General features: G+C 40.1%; 1 protein-coding gene across 8 annotated transcripts in view; it reads right to left on the minus strand.

The window, feature by feature from the left end:
- The window catches only part of Cdk14 (cyclin dependent kinase 14), a 574,714-nt gene that overhangs the window by 375,502 nt on the left and 177,588 nt on the right, over positions 1-21,624 (minus strand). For all 8 annotated transcript variants that reach the window (XM_021162869.2, XM_029477257.1, XM_029477253.1 and 5 more), the window contains one exon: positions 9,638-9,717. In XM_021162869.2, the coding sequence (XP_021018528.1) occupies positions 9,638-9,717 (80 nt within the window). The remainder of the gene's footprint in view (positions 1-9,637; positions 9,718-21,624) is intronic.

Genomic DNA, 21,624 nt, shown 5'->3' on the forward strand with positions numbered 1-21,624 from the left:
GTCTAGACTATGATTCTAAGTAAGTTTATGTAAATTGACTCAATTGTTATTCTTCATGAGACTGAATACTGTAATGGGTGTCTGCCAGCTAATAGCAACAAAAATTGAAAGCTGTTGGATCATGTGACTTTACAGCCTATGAAAATAGTAGTTTTCTTATAGTTAATTCTGAAAATTAAAATTTTTCTTTTAGCCAAACAGCTGCTTTCTTGGCTGGTTAAATTTGAAAAAAAAAAATCATCTTGTTTTGTCAACTGGTAACATAAGGTAAGATAGTATATTTTTGTATTGAAGACCATTTTGGAAGGATTATATAACAACTGTCACCTGAACACGCTTTTAATTGCCTAAAATTCCCTATAGACCTCTTCAGTTTTTAGCTTGCCAAGCTATTAAAGATGCTACCTCATGTAATTCTCACAACTATCCTATGCTAAATGCAGATAAGAATTATCTCTAAGGTGCAGATAAGGAAGTTAAGACTTGGGATAAATAAGTAGGCCTTTGTGAAATAATGCCTAGTAAACAGAACTGTAACTGGAGGCTGTGACAAGTGTATATATATAAAGATAACGCATTTCTGTAGACAGTTCATTTCAGAAACTAAGAAACTGAAAGTACAAAGACTGAAGTATTTCCTCATGACGAAAGGCTGGTGGCACAATCGCCACAAGCCCTCAACATTCTCTGACTGATATAGTGTCTTTCCAAGTCTTCTCCCCCTTTCCCTCTCTCTCTCTCATTTTGATCAAATGAGTTTGTATCTCAACAGTAACACAGAAAGGATCTGGAATGTACTCAGGCATTTTGTTGCTTAATCTTTATTGAGTCTCTACTATGTGCTAGATAGTTCACCAGACTCTGTATCTAGTGTTGGTGTCCTTTGACAAAAATATCTGGCAACTCCAGCTTCTTAATTTGGAACACGAGGATGATAACTTCAACCTACGCCACAATAGTGAAATATTTAGATCATGTGCCTGAATATGCCCATAAGGTCTCAATTGAGGCATAACTGGTCTGTGACCTCAACAGCCTGGCCATGTAAACAAATGGCATATGAATGCTGGGTTTCCAACTTGATGCCTGTGAGACTGAACTCCCTGTGATTTCCTGTCCTCTGTCGTTCTCCATAGGCTCTTTCTATTCCTCAGCCCTTGTCCCAAGAAAAGCGTTGGATGTCATCCTGAAGATCCCATGCCCAAGGCCATTGAGCTCCATGTCTGAAAAGACACTTCACCCAGCAAGTTGTTCCTCCTCAGAATCACACATCCGTCTCCTAAAAACAGCACTTGTCCTTTTTCTCCCTAAGTATTTCATTACCTTTTAGTCTCTCTTACACCAGCTACATGATCTGAACCAAAAATAGAGAGATGAATGAAAACATGCTTACTGAAGGGCGAGAATCCCTGCAACCCACCTCTTACTCATACCAAGGACTGAATTTACTGAATTACTGAATGTAACTAGCAAACTGAAATTCTCTAGACAAGAGGGCCAGCTATCTTTCCCTGTGGAAACCAAAGCCTTCTTCAAAAATGCTACCCTATGTTGGTATCTGATGATCAGCACGGAAAGGGAAGGTGAGTGTGTGTGTGTGTTGGGGTGGAAGTGGGCACATCACCCCCATCATATGTCTATAATAACCCACCAAACAATAACCCCTCTTCAAACACCCAAAGGCATCATTCAAGGCATCTGACTCTGAAATTTAGGTTGATAATTAAGATCTCAGGGCAGCTGAAGGATGGATATTCAGTACCTTCAGTACCAAAGAGAACAGAACAAGCAAATATAGAAGAAAACTCATACCTCTATGAGGTTCTCTCAGAGACATCAGAGGAAGTGAGAGAGTGACTCTTCTTGATCCTTCCTTTTCCTTAAATCCACCATCTATATTTTCTTTTGAATTTTTATTTCCTGGTAATGGATTTTTATTTCCAAGAAATCTCATTCTTTGATTGTTTTTATTTGATATTATCATGAACTTAAAGAGTACATCTTCTGAGCTCAATAAAGTTAGTAGTATTTTGATCTTTATTTATAGATGAGGAAACCAAGGAATGGAAATTTTTTAAGGCATTCTCAAAAATCATACACTTAGGCAGAAATCCAAGCAATTTTGAATCTATATATGTTGGGCTTGAGGGTTCATACTGAAATAGTAGACTAAGCGTGATGGTCACTAGAACTATTGACTAAAACCCAATCTAAGAATCAAGCTGGAGCCTTGCCTGGCCACAACTGAGAACAGATCATCTCTGTGGCCTGCCTTAACTTCCAAAATAGCACATATAGGGCTATTGCATTTTATACAAAAAAACAACAAAAAACAAACAAACAAACAAAGAACCCAGCTACTTGCAGAAATGTCCAAGTTCAGCTCAGAACTGATAAATCCTAAACTTACTAAGACCAGAGGGAGATAATTTACTCTGTCACCTACTGCATTTGATCAAACGATGTGTTAATGTAGAGGAAAACATAGCTAAAACTTCACTTAATATTCTCCTAACAATTCAATATTGACAAGACACAAATATAGAACCACAGCAATCCTCTCAGCCCTCTCCAACATTGTTCTCTGGATTTGTTACAGAGGGTGACTGTGGCCTGGGAGCCCCTCTTCCCCTCTGTGCAAACTCTCTCAATGGAGTCCTTCTAGAAAGCCAAGTACAAGAGCACCTGTGTCAAAGAAGAGAAGGAGGGAGGGAGGGAGGGAGGGGAGGAGAGAGAGAGGAAGAGAGGGAAAGAGATAATGAGAGGGGGAGAGGGAGAGAGAAAGAGAGAGAGAGAGAGAAACAGAGAGAGAGAGAAACAGAGAGAGAGAGAGAATGACAGGGAGACAGGGAGAGAGAGGGAGAGGGGGAGCGAGAGAGAGAGAGAAAGAAAGAGAGAAGGAGAGAGGGAGAGAGGAAAGCCCTGTCAGCAATGAGAGGGGCTTTCTCCCCATTAGGGGGATGGTGGGAGGGATGGTGGGAGGTGTGTCCTGGCTTTCTCTCCATTAGGGGGATGGTGGGAGGTGTGTCCTGGCGTCCAGCCCTTTGACAACAGGACTTAGTTTATAACCAAGAATGATTACACACATATCAACTCAGTCCTGCTCGACCAGAGAAGATATATATTCATTAGACTATATACCTGGACAAAACAGATTGTGGGGTGGCCTAGGAAGCTAAGATTTATAATATTTAACCTTTTGAATTAATGTGTCTAGAATCACAATAATCACTTTGAGGAACTGTCAAAAATAGACCTTTATCACACTACAGATATTCAGTAGCCTTTGGAATCAGTTCTTCCTGCTGCCAACCTCAAACTAACTACCAATGCCTTAGTCATGCTAGCTGACATGACAATTCATATCCTTATAAGTCATAGACCTTGTCTTGTAATCACAGAGGAAAAGTCATATCTTTATACAGAAAATGAAAAATAACAACTAGCCAACTCACTTTGGAGAATGGTAATAAATGTTAATGTTCAATCATTTGTCACATATGTACTTCTATAAAGAGGAAAAGAATGGCAATGTGATCATCCTACATTGCATATCTATCTGCTAAGCTTTGGACAGACAAGGGCAGCTCTAGACTCCTGGCATTTCAAATGTACCCGTGGACACTTCAAATCTCATCTGGGACTAGAAAAAAAACTGTACCTCATTGAAAAATATTTCCCCAACTCCTGTCTCCCTGGGGCTTCAGGATGTGGTTTGACTTGCCAACAGGCCACCAAAGTGTAATTAAATAAAATAAACTCACACTAGTTAGGAGGCCTAAGTTCAGTGAGTGGCATCTTTCACAGAGACACAGAGAAGGAGACCATGTAAACACAGAAGCAAATGTACATAAGGATATGAATTGTAATGTCAGTTAGCATGATTAAGACATTAGTAGTTTGAGGGTGGCAGCAGGAAGAACTGATTCATATATATATATATATATATATATATATATATATATATGTGTGTGTGTGTGTGTGTGTGTGTGTGTGTGTGTGTGTGTGTGTATGTGTGTGTGATATATATATATTTCCCTCAAAGGACCCCAAGGATTGCCAGGAGCCAGGCAAAGTAAGCAAAAACTGAGCAATAGTTTCTGGTCTGTAGCTTTCACAGAAAGCCTGGCATTATCAGTGTTTTGAATTTGGACTCCTAGCTTAGCTGTATCACTGAAGCTACAGATGAGTGATGTACCAGCACAAATACTAAATTTAGCATGGTTAATTTCCAACTGAATTATAAACAAATGAGATAAAACTAACATTCATTATTCACAAGCTAAATCATACATATATACACACATATATATATCAGATGTCTATAAGTAAAAGACTGATAGCGTTATCAAAAAAGCAATGAATATTTTTGAAGATACTATATATGCGAGAAAGACATGAGGAAGATAATCAAATCTGTCAAATACCACAACTGTTAACAGCTCAGTTAACAGCAGCTTCATTTTGCGTTTCTTAATGTTATCACATTTATAAAATAATAACTCATAACTTAAGTGCCTAATTTTCTGCAATAGTAGAAGTATCTTAATTAGAAAATTGAATGTTAACTGTGAAAGTTAGCTACTCATTTTATGAGCAGGTTTTTTCCAAATATCTAACATAAAAGGTGCTGGCTTTTTTCCCCCTCAGTTGCTTCTCAACTTCTAAACAACTCCTCCTTTCTAGTATCATAATTTGGTATTAAAAACACAAAATGTTTTCATAGCATAACTAATAAAATACACAGAGAAATATTACAGAGCGGATCCAGCAGCTCTTGAGCTCACTAAGCCCAGCTTGTAACCCGTTTTCCTGGGTCCACCTCCCAAGTACTAGGATTATAGACATTTGCCACCATGCTTGCCAAACATTGGTACTGCCTTCTTTCATGTGTATTTTGTTTATAGAGTATTTAGATATCTGTGTATGCTTACCTAAGCAAAGTACTATACATTCAAGAATCCATAGGAATGACAACTGTTTCCCTTGCCTTGATGGTCAGAAACCTTAATGAAAATGTTGTGATATCAGACCTACAAAGTGATAGTACAGAATAAGATAGTGAAAGGCAGGGTCTTAAGACATTTTATCCACTCCATCCCAAACCTTTCCTTGTGCTCCTGAGCCTCTATCAGAAGTACTGCAAACTGTGAGGATGCCACACAAGGATTCTAAGTTAAAACAGGAAAGCAGACCTTTGCCACTTACGTCATTTCACTAAGCTGCCATAAAAGACATGGTAAGTTTCAAAGCACGTAAACCTAAGTTAAGCCACTGTGTGCGCTTGATCTTAACAAGATGAAATTCCATCTGGAGACACGAATCTAGGCAAGATTAGGGTTGCTAAGCATTTCCACTTTGTGTGAAAATTATGTTAAAGTCTAAATTCCAAGGTGATCTGATAAGTGGAAAGCAGGCCCTTGAAATCCACTTCTCTGTGCATGAGGCTTTCCCGATTCTCAATCTTTATGTTGTTGACATCTTAAGAATGAAGAATTGGCCAGAATACCAGAATTGAGGTAAAATCAAATTCCAGCTCTCTCCATCTCATTGAACCAGCTCTAATGTTCCCTCCACAGTGGAAAAGTAGCCTATCTCAAGTAGTGGAAAAGTAGCCTATCTCAAGTGTCACACCCTCCCAAATGTTTCCTGTTCTCCCACTAGATACACATGAGTCTCTGTGTGTGTACTTCTAAAGCTGTGACTGACAACCAGCCAGCAGTAACAATAGTCTTTGTCTCTACAGACAGGAAGAGAAGTCAGAAGAAATATATATCTAAAACTGACCCATTGGACAATTCTTCTTATTATCAAAAGTCATTTTATTTCTACTAAAAATTCAGGGGATAAAACATGGCTCAGAGGTTTGGACTACTTGTTGTTCTTAAAGATGACCAAAGTTGAGTTCCGAGCTCCCACGTGATGGCTCACAATCAGGAACTCCAGTTCTATGGGAGCTGATACACTCCCATGGGCTCTGCAGTCACAGAGCATATACCTATATGTTAACAATCATATGCATAAAATACAAATAAATATTTTTAAAATACCACATACAAGTCAGGCCTTATAAGAAAAACCTCCAAATATAATATTTAAAGAAATCACAATGTTCTAATTCTTCCACCACTGCCTATCACAGGAATATGAGAAATCTGAATTTCAAGAATCCTCAGGAAGTCAGAAGCATCACATCAATGTGGAAAGTTTATAACCAATGACATGGTCCAACCCTACCTTCTGCAATAAGGCTTCCAGGGCCATAAACTATGAAGTAGTGTTATGGGCTGAACTATGCCTTTTCCCATCAAAAAATATTTTGTATGCTGTAGCCCAAACCCTAGAACCTTAGTGCATGGCTGGCTGTGTGTATGAACAGAACTAAGTTAAAATGAGGTCATTGGGGTAGGGTCTAGCTCAGTCTGAGCAGTATCCTTTTAGAAAGAAGACATTTGTATATGAACTGGGACAGAATCATAACCCAGAGACAAAGTGACAAGATACCTATCTATAAGCCAAGAAGGAATCCTTGAAAGATCCTTTCTCACAGCTGGAAGAAAGAGACTCATGGTACCTTGACATTGCTCTCCCAGCCTCCAACACTCTGAGGCACGAACAATCAATGACTGGGCAATACATCATCTGAGGTACTGTGTCCTAAAGGCCTGGCAGCCTGTTAAGGTAATTTCATGTTGTCCACACAGTTAAAACCCAGAAACCCAGACTTCAAAGCCACTCTGTATGGATTGCCTTGGCTAGCAGTAAACTTCTGATTTGCTCTGGAAGTTCTTGGCCTCAAAGATTGATCGTGCCTCTTACTTTTGCTCTGAGCCTTTCTCTGGTCTCTGGTGCTATCCTCCTGCACCTCAGGTGCCCCGGCCATGCATTTTATACTGTCTATCTTCCAGAATATTGAGCCAAATATATCTCTGTTCTAAATTTAACACAATAAAACTCAAAATCTTTAGATTTTAGGTGTCTTCATAAAATATGCTCTTTATATTCAACAGCTGTGAGCTCCATCCCCAAACCCTTAGGTATTTTCAAATAGATATCTCATGAACTCAGAACTCAAAATGCACAAACAAAACACTCCTATGGAGCAAAACCCACTGACTGCCACATGACCAGCCACTAATTGAAACTACCTTATGAAAACCATCCCCACTCTTTCTTTACTCTGGGCAAAGATGCTGAGTGTCTACATCTGCTTAGTTTCTGTATCTGTTTAGACAGTAACTTCTCCATCCAGTTGTCAGCTTATCATCTCATTTCTTCCTGGAGGTCCAGCTGACATCTTAGCACACCTCACTAGTGGAGAAACTTCCGGAGGATTCACAATGCTTCTGAAATGATCCACCATCTCTCCGACATGGCATGTTATTCTTTGACTTATTATTTCAATCTTCTGCCTGCCACCTGGATGACAGATTCCTCATGAGCACCATCTGTATAGAATACGCCATCTTATTTACTGACTCTAGCTTAATGATGCACCGCAAGTCATTCTGTAAGCTGTTGCTGGGACGATGTCAGACAAGGTCACTAACTTCATTAAAACTCTACATATGAACAGAGTCAAGGGAATATGTCACATTCCAGTAAGAACTGTAATGGAAATGATCAGGGTTAATGGCATGGGGAACTGCATAAAGATGGGTGAGAAAGAGCTGCTATTTTAGACAGGATGGCCAAAGGAATTTTCTCTGAGAAGAGGACATTTGAGTTTATAGCTGGTATCTAAAAGCAGCCAATGAAAAGCATTCAAGGCAGTGTCAGAGTGCATGTGAGAGCCCTGAGATGAGACACTATGGAACAATGGAAAAGAAAAGGAGTCAGTATCCTTGGTCCAGGGTATTAAAGGGGGCATTAATAAAACATGGCTTGTATTTTTATGTTATGATAGTTTTAAAGTAGAGAAGAGACAATAAGAATGGCAGTGTAGAGAGTATAATATAAGAGTGACTGCAACAATCTAAGGAAGAGCTCATGACACCTGGGCTACAGTGAAGAGATGTGAATCAACTATGCACAGAGTTAAGCCACCTTATAGAGGTTTACCCGACAGAACTACCTTTGGCTAATTTGGATAGACAACACCAGGAATTATTACTATTATTACTATTACTTGTGTAAAGAGAATACTGTATGGGGTGTGATAGAACAGAATCAAATTTGTGTTTTAGGCAGTTTGTTACACCAGCTGTACTTGGTTGTGGTATCTTATTCTTCTTAGAGATTGTTGAATTCAAGGGTAAATCTCCAGAAAGTGGATGGATGCATGAAGTGGACATGTAGACAGGGTCTCAGCTAAACAAGTACATGTATGGAAGTCAACAGCTTCTAACTGCTATTTAAGCATAGGAGTGAGTGTTTATCAGAGCAAAGAAGGCTTTTTTTCTCTCCTTAGCCTGTACAAACTCAAAGGTCAACACAGGATAAAGAGAAAAGCCACCCTGCCCAGATTTTCTGATGTGGCAGAAAAGATTCTCTCAGTCATGTGCAATCTGCTAAAAAGTTAGACAAAGAAACCCAGAAAAGTTTGGTTTTGGTTTAGAACAAAGAGACAATGGGTAAACTTTCTATGAAGCTTCAGTTAAATGGTAAGAAAGTCAAATGGAAAAGAAGAATGAGATGAGAAAGTAGAAATAAATGGGACTTCAGTAAGAGTGTCCTGGCTAGTTCTATGACACCCTGACACATGCTAGAGTCATTCTGGAAGATGGATACTCAATTGACTGTGGGAAAGCCTGTGGTACATTTTCTTGATGGTTAAATGTGGAAGGGCCCAGCCTGTTGGGATTAGTGCTGGGCAGGTGGTAGTGGGAGGAAAAGAAAGTAGGGTAAGCCAGCCTTGAGGATCAATTAGGCAGCATTTCTCCATGCCTTTTGCATCAATTCCTGCCTCCATATTCCTACCCTGCTTGAGTTCCTTGCCTGACCCCCTTGACTGATGAACTGTGATATGGAAGTGTAAGAAAAATAACCCTTTCCTCCCCCAAGTTGCCTCTGGTCATGGTATTTTTATCACAGCAACATAAACCCTAAATAAAAGAGAAAGAGAAGGAAGAATATCAGCAGCAGCATCGTTGTCATCATCATAGCCATCATAGTCATCTTTGTCATCATCATCATTAAATGACAATCCAGAAGATAACAGAATGTATTTAATCTGTCAATACCTTCAAATATTAAGTGGCAAATCACCAATACATCATTTGGATCAGAACCAAACCTTGCACTGGTCTATTTGATGGGAGAACGAACTGAGGTCTTAGAGAAAGATAATTTGCATTTTTAAATGATGTAGAAGTGAAGCTACTAATTCTAAGTGTTATGGCAGTGAACTGTAAAATTTCCACTAATATGATGGCTCTCAATAAGAAGTGAAACCCTCCTATGCATGAGTGAACAAGGCAAAAGACAGATCAACTTTATCTCATAAAACTAAAGCCTTATGCAAAAATTTACTACATTAAAAGAGAACTCTTAGAAAAATAACAGGGTGAGCACAGATATTGCAACATGAGACATTTAACAACGCAACTGCCCTGCTCGGCATGTCTGGAGATGCAGAATACTTACCGCGCTATTAGCAACACCTAACTACAAAATCAGAGAATATTAGTGTGCCTACCTTCCCTGATGGCTGTGAAAGGTGTGCCCTCTTCTTCCTGCAGCCGGATCACCTTTAGAGCCACCAGCTTCCCATTCACCCTGCAGGAAACCAAAGAAGAGCAGAAAGTGACTTTGCAGAACTGTATGTCTGCTTTTGTTCTAATTATGCCCCTTAACATTTCTATGCCATGAAATTTTGCATAAAAAATGTCAGCGACTCGACTGTACTGCCATAGCCATACTGAATTCAGCAAGGCTGGGAATTCTAGACCATCATGAAAGCTCCTATTGTGAATACATGTGTAATAGGCTAAGATCAAACTTAATATTTCGGTGAGGTAGATTTTTTTCCTTCCAGGGAAACTAGAGTTCAACAAAACCACCTGAAAACGAATCTCAGTCTAATTAAAACCAAATCAGTGAAGAGAACATTCCCCCTTTGTTTCCCAAAGCTGCACCTTCAGTCTTGGATAGAGACTGAGTCTCCTCTTGCCTCCCTACTTTTCTCTCTCCACAACACTCACCTGCACAGACACACACACATACACCACACCACACCATCTTTTGCATTTTTAAAATAAGAGCCTGTGAATAACTAACTCTATTTGATCCAGTTGTGTTTTATGTTATATGACCAAAAACTTGATGAATATGCTATCACAAATTACAAAAGACATAACCAAAGCAGACGGTTCTTTTAAACACTTTCTGTATGTGTGTCAGCTCTAATCAAAAGTAAGATTACACTATGAAGATAGTGGTTTATTCAGTCAATTCTGTCACCTATCAACATCACAGAAATAACTACATATTCCAGTCCTCTTGATTGCTTTATTTTCTACATTTACTATGCCTGGTAGAATAATTTCTTTCATTGCATGGTTCATTAAAATGTTTTAAAGGTGATATGAAAATATAAAAAAATACAAAAAAATTAAAGAAAAACAAACCATTCTAAAATGGTCCTTCAGCCACCCAGCTCCTATGTTCTGAAGCCAGCAGCTATCCCTGTTCAGATGCACTTTCCAGTCTAGTGCCCTTCTTATACATAAATTATGTAGGTATGTTTGTGTCCCATAAATATATTGGCAAATATATACATATACACATGCAGAGTGCAGAAAATCACATAGAAAATGTTGATATATGATACACTGTATATATACTGTATCCCCTTGTATAAGTGAAACATACTTAATTTTGTATAGTCTTCAAATGATAGGCATTTAGTTTATTCACAATATTCTGTTTCTACAGTGATACAATATATATTCTTATATATTTTACCCATAATTTTATTTTTTAATATTTATTTATTTAACAATTTTTTATTAGATATTTTCTTCATTTACATTGCAAATGCTATCCCAAAAGTCCCCTATACCCTCCCCCTACCCTGCTCCCCAACCCACCCATTCCTACTTCCTGGTCCTGGCATTCCCCTATAGTGGCGCATAGATCCTTCACAGGATGATGGATTGATGGCCATTGATGGCCAACTAGGCCATCCTCTGCTACATATGCAACTAGAGACACCAGCTCTGGGGGGTACTGGTTAGTTCATATTGTTGTTTCTCCTATAGGGTTGTAGACCCCTTCAGCTCCTTGTTTACCCATAATTTTAAATGTGGAAATAACAAATTTCTAAAGAAAACATATATATATACAAGGTCAAAACACATATACAATTGTGAATATTAATTTTGATGAAAATTCAAATTTTATACTACATAGCAGAAACCAATTTCCCTTTCCTATAGCATCAATGCTAGTTCCTATTTCTTCTTCCCGCTGTTTTCTCTACGTTATCAGTGTTTAGTGTTGCTAATCTTATAGTTTCTTATTATAATTTTGATTGCTACCAGAAATATTCAGAGGAAGGAAAATGAAGAGCTCATGTGACCCAGAGAATCCTATGAATCCTGTGTCTGAGTCTAGAATATGAATGCTAATGTCTTTAAAATAAAAAAATAAAAATCACAACATCTAACTAACATATGCTTGTTCAAAAATCTGCCTGCCCCAGAAGGGAAACCCAGCAGCCAAAGTCGTCATCACAATCCAACTGCCAGGTGGCGTTTCTCCACGAACCCACTCAAACTACATTAATACTGCTGATGGCGATGGGATATGGACATGGTGTTACAAGGCCCCACCATGTGCAGACTATCTCCTGGAAGCCAGGATTTGTGATGCTTTGTCCGAATCTCCGCAGGGAAAAAAGACTTCACAGTTTTCTCGTGGGAGACCTCCTTTCCTGAATGCATCACCTTGACTTTTCTAAGTTAAGCTGGCTTCAGACCCTGTGATCTCCACTTTGTGCTACAGGACTAAGGAGGCCATCAGCAGGGCTTGAGGCTGCCATAGTCAGAAATGACAGCTGCACAGACTCCTCAGCCCAGCTGAGATCATCAGTGGCTCCCATGGGGATCAGTGGCTGGTTCTAGGAACACCTTGGAATTTTCCCCTCACTTAGAGACATTTTCCTCTCACCTATAAAACGCACACACACATACACACACACACAGGCACACACACACAGGCACACACACACACACACACACTACCTTCTTCCCACACAACTTTCTAGTTCCCCTGGGAACGAAATTAAATTGTAGGTGCCAGGAACTGAATTCTGCATCTCATGCTTCTATAGGCCATGCACAAACATGTCCTCAGACCATGAAACATGACTGGCCATTAGCATAACGGAAAGCAAAGAGCAAAGGCTACTTACTCCTGTGATGCAACTAAAGCCTGATGAGGTGGTAGAAGTAAGAATGGCCTTCATAGGTTCCAATATTTGAATGCTTAGTAACCAGGAATTAGAATTGTTTCAACAGAGTAGATGTATCAGGAAGTGTGCCTTGTTGGAGAAAGCATATAACTGGGAGTGGACTCTGAGGTTTCAAAAGCCCCAGTCAGTCCCAGGCGCTCACTTCTCCTCCCTCTCCCTCTCCCCTCCCCCTCCCCCTCCCTCTCCCCCTTCTCCTCCTCTCCCTCTGCGCCCCCCCTCTCTCCCTGCATATGGATCAGAATATAGCTCTCAGATACTGCTCCGGGGCCCTGCATGCCGCCATGCCTGCAACATGATGATAACAATGGACTAACTCGGAATCTTTAAACAAGGCCCCCAGTTAAATGCTTTGTTTATAAGAGATGCCTTGATCCTAGTGTCTCTTCCCAGCAATAGCACAATGACTGACACGGTCCGAATCTGAGCACTCTCAAAGATCAATCTATATCATTCTATGGTGATAAAAACATTTTTTTTAATTTACCTTCTATAAATACAAGAATCAGTTTCACGAATAATAATTCTGCAATTTCCAAGAGCTGAAACTTCAAGTGTTAAGATGTCAAAGTGATTGATTGGTTGGGGAGTTTCTGGGCTGGCTGGTTGGTTGGTTGGTTTTAAATTTTTATTTGGTTGAATGTGCCTGAGTGTTTCGTCTGCAAATGAGCCTGTTCATCAGGTCTGTGTGTGGTGCCTGAGGAAGCCAGAGACAGACGTCAAAGCTGCTGAAGCTAGAGATGGTTGTGAGCCACCAAGTGGGTGCTGGGAATCCACCTCAGGTCTTCTGGAAGAGCCTGTGCTCTTATCGTCTGAGTCTTCTCTCCAGCCCCAGGTGTTACTGGGTTCAGTGGCCTATGGTCATCTCAGTTGCTGCTGAAACTGTTGTATTGATTATGTCACAGAAAATTAAAACTGTCTTTAGAATTTAAGTTCCAGATATAAAGAGACTGCTTCAGTCACTGGTGTGTATCCAGTATCTAGAACCTTCCAGACACAGAGTATATTTTACAGTGACTACAGATGTTGTTAATTCATGGAGGTTTTGCCCTTCATTAATGCCAAATGAATATAAAATAAGGTAGAAAATTTATTTCTAAAGTTTCCAGTGACACCAAAATTTTACAAAGCTTTCAACATCGTCATTTCTGTTTGGCTTCACAATGTCTTAACTGCTAAGCCATCTTTCCAGCAGCTTCATGATTTCTGTTGTCCTTTTCTTCTGGGAGGACTTTCTGGTTTTGTTTGTTTTATGTGTGTATGTATGTTTCAGATTAAAGGTAAAGTCTTTCTAATTCTTATGCATATGGTGACAAGTTTTCATCCCATGGAAGTTTTAGAATTTGTACAATACTTTGTTAATTCACCTTTTTGCACCAAACAGACCAACTGCAAAACACTTTCAGTCCTTTAATAACCCAAGCACAGGCCACTAATGAGCAACTCCCTTCTCAAATGGCTTCACAAGTTTCCCACTGAGAATCATATCGATTATCAAATTGCTCTTTAACCTGCATCACCGTGACTTTCTTCTTTCTTAATTAGATTTTCTCTACATGTCTGGACACTCATCAACTGCCAAATCCTTAAGTTTCAAAGCCCTATAAAAATGTTAAGTCACAGGCTCAACCATTCTATAAAAGGTCTTTGGAAATAATAATATGAAATTTTCTAATGTTCCAATTTCAGTACATATATATGAACACTATATATACACTAAACATATATTGGCCATATATTAAACTATATATTAAACATATGTATTAAAACTTTATTACTACTATCTGAAGTACTCAAAATTATAAGCTACTAGTCATGCAGGTATTTCAGTTCTTAAGGGTATCAAATTAAGATGCTATCCTACAAAAATAATGTCATATTTTCTAATTATCTTGTAGTTCATAAACTACTTTAGGAGGGCTTAAAACATGTAATTCAAACCATGATTTAAATAAACACAAAATTCAAATTGAATCAATAAATCAGAGCTGTTTACAGAAAAACATTGAGGATTCTCCTTTAACAAGTTATATTAATTAAATCACAAGCTAATGAATAAAAGGCAATCAAGGTTTGATTGCCAGTGGAAACATTAATTCAGATAAATAACTTGGTGAGGAAAACATGTCTTAACTTGTGTTAATACTGCCATTCTTTGGAGATATTGCCAGCTTTGCCTCCAGTTGCTATAACTTACACATGGAGCCATTTTCCTCCAGACACTACTGCCATTAGCAATGTGGCCTCACTGTGAGATATAATGTAAGTCGGAGGATCAGCACTGTAGTCAGGTCTGCATGTCACAAGGAAAGAGCTGCAAATGCAGCACAAGGTAGAGGTGCAGAAATAGGTATTGGGGGAACTCCACTCAACAGTGACCTGGGGACGCTAGGTGGCCAGGCAGAGCCATGCTGAAATAGGATCTAGCTTCTAACAGATTCTGACCAGAGATTCAAACCTATCTTCAGAAATGGTGCCCACGGGGCTGGTGAGATGGCTTAGCAGGTAAGAGCACCCAACTGCTCTTCCAAAGGTCCTAAGTTCAAATCCCAGCAACCACATGGTGGCTCACAACCATCCGTAATGAGATCTGACTCCCTCTTCTGGTGTGTCTGAAGACAGCTACAGTGTACTTACATATAATAAATAAATAAATCTTAAAAAAAAATGGTGCCCACAATTCCATGTGCCCCTACCCTATAACTGTAGATACAAAATTCTCTTAATTCTCTTGTCAGAGTCAAGTCTAAAGTGCATAATTTTTAAACAAAAAGCAACTGCCTACTACTTTTTTAAAAATGTTATCCATCCATTCATCCCTTTATCTTTCTGTATGAACTCTAAAGAGAAACTCCCCACTTTGCTCAAAGCACACTTTCTGGTTTCAAAAGACAGCACACAGAGAGAATTTCCATCGAGAGGAGTGGTTCTCAAGCACAAGACAGAGGTCTTCCATTCTGCTAGTTGCCGTAAATTAATAGGATAACTTAGTACAATGAAACAAAATTGCAAATATTATCTAGGTCATCTTGGAAAACATCGTTCAGGTGCTAACATCTAGAAATTGCATCTGGAAGATATCAAGGAAATTAAAGCAGAATATCTAAAAGAAATTTAATATAGCTGGGAAATTTAATATAGTATGCCTCCCTCATCTTTTATGATCTTGTATCAGGAGAAAGTGCTGGGGAAAATAGTAGCCTGGGAAGCTAGATGCGTGGCTTTTGTTTGCTGGGCTGACCCTGGGCTGTCAGGAGCTATGACAGAAAGCTGCCACATGCTTCGAGCAGTGTTGGGATGAGTTTATAAATTTGGGGCAAAGTTATATAAAACAATCTGGAGAACTCCCCTAATCAGTCTCCATTTAGTAACAACTACATATAGACCTCTGATGCAAGTTTAGGATTGAGGATTAACACTTAAAATGATGGGGCTGAAGAGATGGCTCAGGGATTAAGAGCACTGGATGCTCTTCCAGAGGACCTGAGTTCAATTCCCAGCACCCACACGGCAGCTCCAAGCTGTCTATCATTCCAGTTCTAGAGGAATTGACAGCCTCATACAGATATCTATACAGCTAAAAGTCTACTTACTCAGATGTGAAGGAGAATATGAACTCTGAGGATGTAATACAGTGAGTAAAGAGCACACTGACTGAATCACCAACTATTACCTATTTTAAGAAAATAAAAAGTTGCTCCAAAAGCATAGTTCATGATTTGAAATTTCCTAGCAAACAACCAAACTCTTAACGCATTGAAACACGGGACATTTTGAATATTAATAGTGTTCATGACAGAACACAGAACTGAGTACATTTCCCCAATGATAAGCTGATAAGTCTTGTACTATTCTAAAACTGGGATCAGTCAGTAAACGATTTTAGAGGTTTGTTTGAGGAAGGCAAGCACAGGGGATGGTTTAGTGCCCTGGGAATCCCCATTTGGTTGAGGGTTATACACACCCTAGACTTGTAATATTGTCCCCGGCAGCCTAGATCCTTCATCTGAATGGACTATACATGCACAGCCCTCTCGAAACAATGCACCTAGGAACATGAGCACCTTCAAACTCCACCTGCAATGGACTTCACATTCTCCCATCCTTGACAATAGCATGTGTCACTCGTCCCAATAACAATCAAGTTCAGATACTCTCCATTCAGGTATATCCCACAACACAACTGAGTTCAAAGACTAGAAGGACCAACCTGGCCTGAACTTGTTTTGGGTGCATGTACAGTGTCTTATGGTTTTATTGCTGTCAAGGGATCACTGTGACCATGGAAACTTCTATGAAGGCAAACATTTAAATGGGGCTGGCATATACTTTCAGAGGTTTACTCCATTATCATCATGGTGGGAAGCAATGCAGCGCGCAGGTAGACATATGCTGGAGGAGCTGGGAGTCCTACAACTTGATCTGAAGGTAACAGAAAGAGATAACGGTCTCCCACAGGCAGCCAGGGGACACTATCATCCACGTTCAGGAGAGCCTGAGTATAGTATCTACACAGTGACACACCTCCTCCAATAGGGCCACACCTCCTCCAGGAGGCCCACACCTCCTCCTACAGGTTCACATCTCCTCCAATAAGGCCACATCTCCTCATAGCTCCACTCTCTATGGCCAAGCATTAAAATACATGAATATGTAGGGACAACCCTAATGAAACCACCACAGACAGTAAGGATAAACTATGTCCTCTAAAAGGGAAATCCTTTATTTACAATTTTCTGCCTCATGCCAGGGATTAAAATCAGACATATGTAAAAAGACACATGAAATAGAAAAATTACCTTATGACCTAATCTATCAATTGAAATAGAGGACCACTCAAATTATGTCTGTTAGTAGCAAAGTCCTCCTTTCCTCTTCAAGTCCTCAAAAGGAATTCCCTAACAATGCCTGGGGCTCTTGGGTATCAGCATTCACATGGCCCACAGTCAGTTTGGACAGTATCTTTGTCTGTACTAACACTCTGCTGCAATGAAAATTTTCAATTCTTTGGACAACAAGCCAATCACCTGGAAACACCTGACAACAGTAACATAGTTATCTTGCAATCAGAAGACCTCAGTGACAATGAAGCCTTCACAGAAGACAGTAGACCCTCAATGGCCATGGGCCCTTTACTCTCATAGCCATGGACAAACCAGTCATGTAAAGACCTCAGTGGAACTCGAACCCTTCCTACTCTCTTCAGTCATTGAAATATGCCATTCTTTCTGCTGCTGATGGGAAAACAAACAAGTGTCACCTGTAGTTCTGCTCTTTCTTCAAGTTCTCAATCAACAAACAACCAAAGTAACAAGTCCTCTCCAACAGTCCAGCCCTTCATTCAATCAAGTTTGAACATTTATCTCTCATTCACCAAATACTAACTGTGAGGATTTGAGTTTGTGCTTGGGATAAATAATAAGTAATAATACACCCTTGCACGTAATGATGCTGACAGTGCATCCCAGGAGTCCAGCATAATGACGGTGTCACCAGGCTCCTACCTGTCAATTGACACAGTCTGATCATTTGTAAAATGATCTCTGCAATGGGAGGACATCAAACATCCTTAAATCTTTAACTATATAATAAAAGTAAGAAAACAACTGTGGTCATCTCTTTAGCTTAAAATGTAGTGAATAAAGACACTGTAGTAAGTGACGCCCATTAGTAAGCGCTTACTTTGCACAGGTCATAGAAAGATGCTACTGGAAAGTGTGTTCCTCCTGGTGGGAGCTTTCATGCTCCTTCACAGAATAAGTCCAACCCAAATCTGACCACATCTAAATTTCAGTGCTTACTGAAAGGATATAATCAACCAATTAAATAATAGCCGCTGAGTTGTAATCTGAAAAATCCAAATTATAGGACATCATAGGAGGAATGAACCTAAATAAATAAACTTCAAATTAACACTGAGCTCTGGGTGTTATTAAGATACTAATATTTGTTTTCATTTTGTCATGTTAGAACATGATTGGTGTGTGTGTGTCCTGTGCATTCAGATATCTGCAAAGGGTAGAAGAGGCCATCAGAACCCTTCGTGCTAAAATTACAGGCCCTGAATCCTAGCACTCTGCAAAATCAGCAAAGCCTGTAAACTGCCGAGTCCAAGCTCCAGCTCCTTTATTCAAGAGCCCCCATCTTTCAAATAATAAATAGTCTGTGAGACAATTATACTTTGAGTTTTCTCAAAACCACTAGATGAAATTAAATGAGTAAAGATCAGATACAGGGCTGGCCATGCTTAAAGCTATGTGACAGGTTGACAAGGGCTTTGCTGCACTATGACTTCTTAGTGTCCCCAGAGAGAGGGCCAGAAACAACAAGAGTCATTGCTCCAATAAATAGTCTCCCAAATGGTCAGGAAGCTGAATTTCTGGTCCAGTGAAAGATGTTAGCACTCACACCAGGGCACGAGCAAGGGAGAAAGGAAACCTATGAAGACAAAACCTCTAGAGCATCAGGATGACCTGGGCTGAGTGCTGGGAAATTAAAAGATGGGTTCCAATTTCCTGGATCCAGCATGTTGGAGGTACCATTTGTTGATGTTAAGTAAGCTAAAATCTTGGAGACGGGCATGTGTTCCAAGAATTTTGTTTGGTAAGATGCTGGACTGGAAACATTACATGGAGATGTAACTGACACACTGATATAAAATTTATGAGTCTGGATCTTGATACACAAATCTAAGCCAGACATGAATTTGTGATTCATTTGGACCACAGGAAACAGCCAGGATTCTGAGTTAAGAATATGCTCAAAAGAAAAATGAGGGGAAAGGAAGAATTTGCTGATCCAGGGATGATACTCTTGACCTGGAACAGGCTGAAGAGGGAGGAAAAGTACCATTAGACTACAGGAAAAACCACTAGAATGAGTGGACTGTGAGGGGTAAGTGGAGATCTCGGGTGGTGTCTAGTTGTCTCTCCTCCTTTGCTGGTCTCTTACATGGATGTCTCCCTGACACTATAAATATGCAAAAATGTTCTGGTATTGGTACTCCCCACCACGTCTCAGCCGAAAGCTTCTTGCTAACTAGCCCTCAGCAGTCCTCCTCGAGCTTGTCTGTCAAACAAACTGTCAGGTGTGGTGTATTAGTGCAGAGCAAATGGGGATACTCCATCCCCCATACTACAAACTGAATTTGGCCTAAGCAGTCATTAAACTGTGACAGCCACAGAACGCTGTAAAATCAGACTGATCATGCCAAAAGGTGATTATGCCAGAATGTGTGAGATTTTCTTCAAGGACCTCTCACCTTTTTAAATGTGATCCAGGAGTGTGATTTGTCTCTAATAAAACTCAAACCTGTTAGCAAGCACCTAGTCCTGATGCATCAAACTACTAATTCTATATTTCTGTCTTACTCATAACAGACACTGGTAACCTAGCCTCCTCTGTTCTTATCCTCAAAAGAATAAAACCCCAAACACAGGGAGGCCAGCACTTTGCTTTCTGGCACTGCACTCTGAACAAAAAACCCCACACTTGTTTGGTGTCCTTGGCTTCATGTGTCTGTGCCTCTCTGTCTCTCTAGTCCTCTGTCTCTTTGTCCCCCCTCACTTTCCCAATCATGTTTGATGGTCACTCTCCCAGGGAGGCCTTGCTCATGCTCTTGCAGCTCTCTAACATCAACCACTACGCTGACATTCTACTCAGACACTAGACTACGCAGGAAAACGTGCCTAGCCCAATTTCATGCACAGTTGGGGCTCAGTAGCAACAAATGAGCCAAGTGCTCACTTCACAAAAGAGGAACTGAAATAGCATGCAGTAGAGTCTCTACTGCTCTAAGATTCCTTAACCAGCCCTTATCAAATCACCCTGGCAACAGCAAATCCAAACTTCTTAGAAGTTTCTTTTCTACCACATAACTAAATACACCTATCAACATCTATAGGCAAGAAAATACACTTACTAATTAAACCAGTTCACTAGCCTACTACGGCTATATTCAGTTTAATACTCTCAGGAGAAAAAGGTATTCAGGCATGACAGAATTTTTTTCCACCCCATTAACCTCTATTCTACCTCAGAAATGTTTGGAGCCATCCAAATAATAATCTGCTCCAAGTGTTCAAGCAGGGCATACAGGAGGGAAGCCACAACAGTGTCCTTGGGTCTACTTCACAACATCCATTATTTTGAACATTCAGACACTTCAAGGATACTAGTATCTTCCAGGTTTTTTGTAATTTACACAGAAAATTGATATATCTCTCAATACAGACTTCCTTAAAATTTTACAGAACAGTCATCTCAGGTCTGCAGACTCCTTAGAGATACTCTGTCATCTGAGGGTGCAAATTCCTCGTGTTTGCTCTGCACTTGGGTCCTGGCTCAAACTCTCCTCAGTAGCAATGATAAGAGCAATAGGGAAGGTGAGTGAGTACATCTCTTCTGTCCTCTTTCTATGGCAGGAGCATCTTCTACAGGTGGACTTGAGGCCTGAGGTCCTCGGAGGCCTGCCTACATTTCAAACTATGGCAATCTGGGTGTCTTAGTCAGGGTTTCTATTCCTGCACAAACATCATGACCAAGAAGCAAGTTGGGGAGGAAAGGGTTTATTTGGCTTACACTTCCATGCTGCTGTTCATCCTGCTTGTGGACGTTGTACATCGTGGTGCGCACTAGGCTCCGCACCACGATGTACAACGTCCACAAGCAGATTTCTTAGCTCCAGCTAACCAGCATCAATAGTCCCAGTAATGCAAAGTTTTTGCTTTAGTAGTTCTGGTATCTTGTTAATCACAGCTGATTCTTCAGCCCCAGCTAACCAGAACTACAAAATCTTCACAATAAAAACAGCAATGGCCCTGAAGAGAGTCTTTAATTTTCCCTCTGAAATTTCACAAACCAGGCCTCCTTCTTCTGCACTGTTCTCAGCATTATCTTCCAAGCTCCTACACAACATCTGACAGAGCTCTTAACAACGAATGGATCTTCAAGCCCAAAGTTCCAAAGTCCTTCCACAGTCCTCCCCAAAACATGGTCAGGTTGTCACAGGAATACCCCACTCTGCTGGTACCAATTTGTCTTAGTCAGGGTTTCTATTCCTGCACAAACATCATGACCAAGAAGCAAGTTGGGGAGGAAAGGGTTTATTTGGCTTACACTTCCATGCTGCTGTTCATCACCAAAGGAAGTCAGGACTGGAACTCAGACAGGTCAGGGAGCAGGAGCTGATGCAGAGGCCATGGAGGGATGTT

This window comes from Mus caroli, chromosome 5 (assembly GCF_900094665.2).
Source record: "Mus caroli chromosome 5, CAROLI_EIJ_v1.1, whole genome shotgun sequence".
Classification (NCBI taxonomy): Eukaryota; Metazoa; Chordata; class Mammalia; order Rodentia; family Muridae; genus Mus; species Mus caroli.